At 35.3% G+C, this 8,577-nt stretch overlaps 1 protein-coding gene across 6 annotated transcripts; it reads right to left on the bottom strand.

Moving 5' to 3' along the window:
• Positions 1 to 452: 452 nt before the first annotated feature.
• Positions 453 to 5,391, bottom strand: LOC111403935 (probable inactive receptor kinase At5g58300). 6 transcript variants are annotated; one of them, XM_023032612.1, is made up of 3 exons: positions 5,223 to 5,391; positions 1,625 to 2,984; positions 453 to 1,248 (listed from the first exon to the last, which is right to left on the bottom strand). In XM_023032612.1, exons 2-3 carry the CDS (start codon positions 2,910 to 2,912, stop codon positions 617 to 619), a joined length of 1,920 nt encoding a protein of 639 aa, XP_022888380.1. In that variant the 5' UTR covers positions 2,913 to 2,984; positions 5,223 to 5,391; the 3' UTR covers positions 453 to 616. The 6 variants fall into 6 exon arrangements, with proteins under 6 accessions (XP_022888380.1, XP_022888382.1, XP_022888383.1 ...); XM_023032614.1 differs by having other exon boundaries at positions 5,301 to 5,384; XM_023032615.1 differs by lacking the exon at positions 5,223 to 5,391 and adding an exon at positions 5,126 to 5,144.
• Between the last annotated feature and the right edge of the window lie 3,186 nt (positions 5,392 to 8,577).

Raw genomic sequence — 8,577 nt, 5'->3', positions numbered from 1 at the left:
CCTTCAATAATTGTGAGCTATTCGATTGATTACTATATATATCTAGAAGAAGACCTAAAGATGCGTTGTTTATTTCTACCTCTTTTAACGTGTTCCACGTCAGAAAATGTGTTGATTTCACGATCAAAGGATCGAGATGGACTTCAATTCGAGTTACACCATCACTTTCCTTATAAATGTGTTATTTGCGTCCCTCACAAATTATGGTGTACATTTGGGTTCAGGCAATTGCTTTCGAAGATATAATGAAGCTCGATCTCTGACGGTTTACTTAATATCCAGTTAAGTCCAGCTTAAGTGCCAGCACGTTAGAGAACTTGGATAGTTTGCAACGTATGGATCTTACTAGTAATGGGACTTCTGAATTATAATCTAAACAATATTGGGTTTGTTAATATCCAGTTCAAAGTTCCAAAATTTGTAAAGTGAAAAGTCAAATAATGGCTTAAATGTGAAGAGGAACAAACAAGGGCAAAAAATTGGAAGCATGAGGCTAATCTTAATGTGAAGAGATAATTGATGGCCAGAAATTTGCAAACGATTACATGAGCCAAGGTGATGCACAACAAATTATTGAAGTTGATTCAAGAATCAAAGTATAAGCTAAAAGCTCATATTATTCTGGTGTTTGCACTTTGGATTCCTTCGACATATTGTCCTCAGATGACGGTCTGTTCTCAAGTTTAGATTGTTGAATATCCTCAATCATTCTAACTACATCGTCCATATTTGGTCGCATATCTGGTAGTTCTGCCACGCACGCAAAAGCAATCTGAAGCATTTGCACCAACTCTTCTTCAATGTTAGGGTACTTGGTCAGCTCCACGTCAAAAACTTCAGCTGTCCATTCCTCGCGAACAACGGACCTCACCCACCTAGGTAGATCAACAACATCGTTGTAGCCCGAAGATTGAATAGGGGATTTGCCTGTGAGCATTTCAAGTAAGACTACTCCAAAGCTGTAGACATCAGATTTTTGAGTGATTTTTTGCGTTTCAATCACTTCTGGAGCTCGATAGCCAGTACCTCGATATTTGATAGCATAAGAATTCATCAGAGGGCTTAATCCAAAATCAGAAACACGGCCATCAAGATCTTGGTTGAGGAGTATGTTCGAGGACTTTATGTTGCCATGAATGAATTTAGCACCACCTTCAGAATGGATATAGGCAATTCCGTTTGCTGCTCCAAGTGAAATCTTCAGCCTGGAATCCCAATCTAATGGAGTTCTTCCAGTGTCTCGGTTACCTATTGTGGTTCATCATACAGAATAAGTTAAGGGGTATCATTATACTTGATGATTTCTCAATGATTATGGAGATCATAGTTGAATGAAACAGTTAGGGTTGATCATGCAGAAACACAAAGATTTTATAGTTGTTCACTCCTGATGTAAAGCTAAGACCTAATTCTACTTGAAAATGCAGATTTTCGTTAAAATCTAAAAGAACAAGTTTGGGAAGATCTCACACCTCTATGTTTTTGTCTATCTCAATTCTCAAGGCTCAAACTCCTTTATGTAGGATAGGAATAAAGGGTGTTTCCGTAATAAAGGGAATAGTGAACAGTATAATAAAGCTCTACACAATCCAACAGAACAAGGAAAAACAAGAGGAAAGCATACCGTGCAAGGCTGCAGACAAACTACCAGCAGGCATGTATTCCCAGACGAGAAGCTTTTCATCTTTGGAATAATAATAAGCACGAACTGGCACAATGTTAGGGTGCCGACCAATTCTATCCAAGATCTCCATCTGCTGTTCAAATTCCTTCTTTCCAACCTCAACTTCCCTTAGACGTTTCACCACTACTACAGTTGCCTCGTCTAGAACAGCTTTGTAAGCTGTACCATAACTGCCCTTCCCAAGTACTTCAGCTGATGCCCTCAACAAGTCTTCGAGATCAAAGCTATGAGAGCAACCTTCAAAGAATATAAGCTTGTTCTTCTCAGCTCCTTGTACTCCACTTCCAAAATCTTCAGACTTCAAATTTTCATTCTTTCCACCGCTAGAGGCCTTAGCTTTTGTCACACTTATGCCCCTATCTTTCTTCTTCCGACAGAAGAACGAGATCACCAAAATTAGAAGAAGTAATATTGAACAGCCACCAATTGCAATAGCAATGATAGCTCCTGAATTAAGTTTTTTCGAGTGAGAAGCATTATGTCTTCCAGAAATTGTAGGAGAAAAATTATCAATCGAAGGGGAAGGTGATGGAGATAGTGTAGAGCAAGAATTCAGTGGTGGACCACATAAATGAGAGTTTCCTATGAAGGATGAAATCGGAAACTTCTGTAGGGAAAATGGAATTGAGCCATTTAGCAAGTTATGGCTCAAATTCAAACTCTTGAGCCTTGGGAGATCAAGATTGGGGACGCCTCCGGAGAACGAATTGAACTGGAGATTTAACGTAGATAATCTCTTTAAGTTCTTAACTGTGGATGGAACTGACCCCGTGAAAGAGTTGAAGGATAGGTCTACTACACTAAGTTGAGGAGAGAGGGTAGGAGGGACATCACCAGAGAAGTTATTGTGTTGAAGGTTGATGGATTGGAGGGAAGGAATGGAAAGGATATCAGAAGGAAGACTTCCTGTGAGATGGTTAGATCGAAGGCTAAGGACCCTAAGACCATCGAGTTTTCCAATAGTTTTCGCCGGGAACAATCCATTGAGCCCAATCCCCGGAAGATGGATTTCACGCACTCTAGTTCCATCCTTGTTGCAAATTATGCCAACCCAAGAAGAGCATATCGGGACATTAGCATTCCAGTTAAGCTTTCGAATATGTGGGACAGCATCAGCAAAGTCAAGTAGAGCCCTCCTGTCTGAATCAAGATCAGCAATAATCTGTTGAAAATTCGGTAATAACAGAAAGAGATTTGCAACAGCCGCCACAAAAAACAGGAGTTTCATTTTGTAGAATGTTGCAGATAACACAAAGTAGTTGAATTTGATCCCAGCAGCTTTTCCAGTTCTTGTTCTATCCTGGAGAAGGAACAGCGACTTAAAAGAAGCATCTATTGAGGACATACAAATTTAGAGACTAGAGAAAGCGATAATTCATAACGAGCAATGGGGAAAGAAGTACTGAAGCGCTTAAAAGCGAATTACACTTTGCAAAATGTAATTTTGTTTCAAGTGTATTGCAGAAGCAAGAAACGAGACTTAAGAATGAAAAAGAAGCATTTCAAACAAGATTCTACACAAATCACTCTTTTTAACTGATAGAGAAGAAGAAAGTACCATCCTCATCGCCCCTTAGGAAACAAAAGAAAAATCATGGACATATTCAAGCTTGATATTACTAATACCCTACTCTCTTTTGATTTACAATTTTTAAATGAAAGTTTTAGTTGAATTTGATCCCAGCAGCTTTTCCAGTTCTTGTTCTATCCTGGAGAAGGAACAGCGACTTAAAAGAAGCATCTATTGAGGACATACAAATTTAGAGACTAGAGAAAGCGATAATTCATAACGAGAAATGGGGAAAGAAGTACTGAAGCGCTTAAAAGCGAATTACACTTTGCAAAATGTAATTTTGTTTCAAGTGTATTGCAGAAGCAAGAAACTGAGACTTAAGAATGAAAAAGAAGCATTCCAAACAAGATTCTACACAAATCACTCTTTTTAACTGAGAGAGAAGAAGAAAGTACCATCCTCATCGCCCCTTAGGAAACAAAAGAAAAATCTTGGACATATTCAAGCTTGATATTACTAATACCCGACTCTCTTTTGATTTACAATTTTTAAATGAAAGTAGAAGTACATGTACCTCCTTCAATGTGCTCTCCCAAAAGGCACCAGAATTGCCTCAGCCAGAACCGGGAAACAATCAGATGATGTAAATGGTTGAAATAAGAATTTGAACTTTCGAAATTTCAATTATAATTCATACTTCTATATTGGTTTGGTTCTCTTTTGGACAAAAGTCATCTTTTCAAACTTTTTCGTGTAAGAAAGGCGAGCCATTCGATTTAGTTTTGGAAGCATCGCATTAGCTAAATGCCTTGAATAAAATTATCACGAACACACAGCACGAGCACAGGCAAAAATATTGGATTCATGGTAATTATAGTCACAAAATGATACATTTAAACTACTGTTCTGACTCTTGCTAAGACAGAAATTCTGATTCAAAATGTTATAACGTTAACAATGTCATAAAGAATAAACCTTAATCAATTTAACAAGAACATCTAAGAAAGTTAAAGAAGGTGCCCATTTATAAAAATACTGTAGAGAGACTTAAGACTTTATGCAGAAGCAAAAACAACAAAAAATAAATAATTGCAATATTGATGCGTCCATAGATTAGGGGTGGTCCTTATTTTAAACAAATGTTAAAAGCATTATATTCTTTATTGACTTTATCAAAGTGGAAAAGCAGAATGTCACTTTATCATGATGCATCTAAAAGGAAATTAACTTACAGCAGAAGGTGTGTTTAGCGACATGTATTAGATTGTAATTGTTAATAAAATTTTGTATCGAATAAAGATAAAAACCTAAACCATTTTATAAAGAATTGGATTACTTCTCTGAATAATGTTGGCCTTTTAAGATGAAACCCCAAATCTTAAGACTCAAAAAAACTAGCACACGGATTTTAAAATTGATCTGTTAAAGCAAGTGATTATCTTGTTGGGGCATGTTAAAGGATAAAATTCCACGTTGAATAAAGATGAAAACATAGATTAACTTAATAAAGTTGACATTTTAAAATGAACAATAATAAAGAATAAAAAAATAAAATCATATTTATTATACTGTCAAGTACTGATCACGAATCACTATGCAGGAGCCATATGGGGAATCTAAGGGATCATTGAGAATAAAAACACAAAAGATGAAAAAATATTCACAATAAAGCTAAAGTAAAAGCAAAAGCTAGATTGTGACATTTTTCGATGAAAGGCATGGAATTCTACGCTGGAAAGTGGTCTCTGTTCTCCCACAATAGCCATTATGTGTCACTAAATTGAATCATGCATCAAATTATTGTCTTTGATAATAAAGCAAGAGCTAAGTAATGCCAAAAAATGCAGGTTTAATATACAAAAATAAGCAAAAATATTAACCATGTACTATCAACTCTTGTATAAATAATTTGAGAAAAGAATGCTTACCGAAAAGGAAAATAAGAATGTAACAACTACTTTTGATAGAACTCACACTTAAAATCAATTGTATGGAAAAAGTACTCAAAGTGCTATACAAACTCACAAGGCAAGCCTTTCACAAGCGAAGTGGGACACAATTAGATGGTTAGAAAGAGCCCACAAGAGATATTGATGAACGTACGTATGAGAGCGCCGAAGAATTTGACTGGTTACAACATTGGTTCCTCTTAAACACACTGATAAACCTTAACAAAGAACAATGGAGAGTGAAAAAAAAGTTATGATATATATATACACACACACGGGAAATTTATAAATTGAAATGTAGACCCCCCAACGGTAATGTGTTTAAAAGGAAGTTCAGAGGCCGCATTCATTAATTATTGACTTATTATATACAGAGCAAATTATGTTATTTTAATTATTGTGCATTAATAAAACAACTAAACTGTTACATCTTTAGGAAGTTTTTTCTTTCTTTAGCAGAAATGTCGGCAACAAATTAAATGCATTTATAATTCAACAAATTTGTTGTAACCGGCTTATAAAGCGACCGTTGTGCGCTTGTAATTTCGGTCACATTTATTAATAAATAATATTTTTTATTTTTTGAATATGCAATTATGTGAAATATAATAATAGCACAAATATGTGGGTTTCTATCTATCTATCTTTCTTTATTATTATTATTATTATTATTATTATTATTATTATTATTATTATTATTTATTTATTTTAATTTTTTTGTTTTAATAATGGAAAAGAATAGTGCTATCTAGGATAAGTAGCATTAGAGTATCAGTCTAATATCATAATGTGAAAAATTCAATTAAAGGTAAAATTATATGATTTATTTAATTGTGTCTATAATTTAATATCACTTAAGTGATACTTTCCAGTGACCCTAAATCATATTACTCATTGAAAAATCGACATTTTCCCATTTGCTTGTACTTTGGTCAGCATTGAGACCTGTACTTTGGATGAAATGAATAGGCCTAAGAACATCTCCAAGATTTTATAAATATGAGATGCTCTTTATCTTAAAATCATGCTTAAAGATATTCTTTAAATTAACATTTTAATTTAGAGAGTAGGTTTAATTCTCCAAATTTAGAGAGTCAAACCCACTCTCTATAATTAAACGCATTCAAAGTATTTCAATTTTAAATGTGGACAAATAATAGAATAATATAAATAAAAGCTAGTTAAAATAAAAGATAGAAAAAATAATAAATATTTTTTGGGAGTAATAAAATTAAGTGTTAAATATAAAGAGCTTGTTGAGAGTACTTAACTCTCTAAATTTATATATGTTTTTCAGATGTTAGAATATGCTCTTTGCAAATAGAGAGTTTCTTGAGGTGCTTTATAGTGGTTTCCACTTTCAAGGTTGACTCTTACTCATTATAATATGTCTATGTCTGAACATAGAAAAAATTGTTTATTCGTAAATTCATTTTTAATCACATGTCCTTTGAATAAATAATTTTACGAGTAAATCTAATTTTTTTTCTACTTTTAACCATATATTTTCCAAATACTCACACTAACTCAATAGTACAAAATGAAACTATCACCCTAACTCTCTACTAATATATTTACGAGAACTCTCACGACTTCAGCGTAGAGCTTGTATAGTTGTCTCCTGGGTCTAACCTAACTATTCCTTTCTATTAATAGATGAAGTAGGGTTAAATGTCACTATGCATATCTTGTGCCTTCTCTTGAACTATGAAATCTTCAATTTGGCAGTTTGATCATAGAATTGTAGTAGCACTCGTAAAAATTATATTTTGTACTCATGATTGTAAACTAATACGATAGTAATACATGTAGATACGAAGAAAATACAAGTATGTATGCATATATCCCATTTTGAAACACAATAATTACCTCGTAATTAGTATAGATTTTAACGACTTCATCGCTCCCTTTCCCACTATTCCTCCTCGCTAAAAAGAAAGATTGAGAATTTCGGAAACCTTTATGAACGGTTGCTTCTCCTATTCCATTACCAATTGCTCTTAGCGGTGTATAATAGTCAACATATTGACTAATTTAGTTGTACCGATTAATTTGGTTGGTGCACCAGATGAAGTTACGCACTGACCATGCACGTTTTATATCCTTTAATGAATACAAGAAGTATATGTTTTTGCACACTTGTTATTATGTTCTCAAAAGTTGAGGCATTAGCATAGTCTAAACTTGAAATTGTTGACACATAAAAATACAGCCCAAATCGAACGGCCCAATGAGTAAAGTCCAATTGGAGGACCCCCAAATCAGATAGCCCAAAGAACGAAGTCCAATCGAACAAATCAAGGTGAAGGCCCAAATAAGGGGGCCCAAGAATGCTGTAACGCCATCGCTCAAGTTTGCAAGTCGCCCAGAATTTGAACGAATAGAGTGTCATACGGTCGCCCAGAGCTGTTATTCTATTCTCGCCCAAACCTTCAAGTCGCCCAAGGTATTAACAGACATAACGCGTCGTGGTTATCAAGAAATGCAGTTATCAAGGCAATTGTTAAAGCAGCCCTATCACGTTCCACGACTCAAGGAATTCAATCGAAAGCGGTTGAACGATGAAAGGTAATGGCAGCAGTTAAAAGGCAGTTTTCATGATAAAATGACCACTACGAAGAAAGTGGGTAGTTATAGGACGATCAAGCAGTTTTTAGAGCAGTTAATCACAAAGAGATTGTCTATGAAGTATAAAAGGGAAAAAGAAAATAGAAGCAAAGGACCGAATCCAAAACTCTCGAACAGAGAACATGTAATTTTCATTTCCTCAGTTTTTTAGACTTAAACAATTTTCTTTCAGTAACTCGTGTGCTTGCGCCCCTTGGAGGTACGTTGTTTTCCATTTCCAATTGTAAAGTTCATCGCCAATAAAAGAACACCCATTTTTGGGACTTTGTCTCAAGAGGTTTCGTCCCTTACACAATCGTCTGATCCTTTTTAATTGTTAGCGACTTAACCCGCGTGAAACAATTTGGAATGCCCAGTGGGACAGTGGTGTTAGGTGTTGAAAGTACAAAAGGAGAAACAATATGCCTCAGAGATCCGACAAGGAAGGAGCAAGTCAGGGAGGAATCCAGTCTGTAATCGAGCGATATGAGGAGCAGCATGCCTCTCCACGAAAAGATGGACAAAATCAGAGCAGTAACAGTCGTTAGGAACCAATGACGGAGTTGAGTCCTCGAACCATGCGTGCATTACTTGGAGAACTCACGCAAGACGTCGTTGAACAGGTAAATCTTCGAAGTATTCATAATATGGAAAGATTTACACAAAATGGAAATGCACACTATGACAATATGGCCAAACAGCTAAAAACGTTAAACGAAACAATGAATAAGTTAGTAGGCCAAATATGTCAACCGGCTATACCTCTTACAAACCACTTTCAAACCAGGACAATTGTGGGACATAATCCCTCTGTCCTAAATCCG

This window comes from Olea europaea, chromosome 11 (genome assembly GCF_002742605.1).
Source record: "Olea europaea var. sylvestris chromosome 11, O_europaea_v1, whole genome shotgun sequence".
In the NCBI taxonomy this organism is placed as follows: domain Eukaryota; kingdom Viridiplantae; phylum Streptophyta; class Magnoliopsida; order Lamiales; family Oleaceae; genus Olea; species Olea europaea.
The sequence above is the reverse complement of the archived record's forward strand: the minus strand, read 5'-3'. Positions and strand labels throughout refer to the sequence as shown.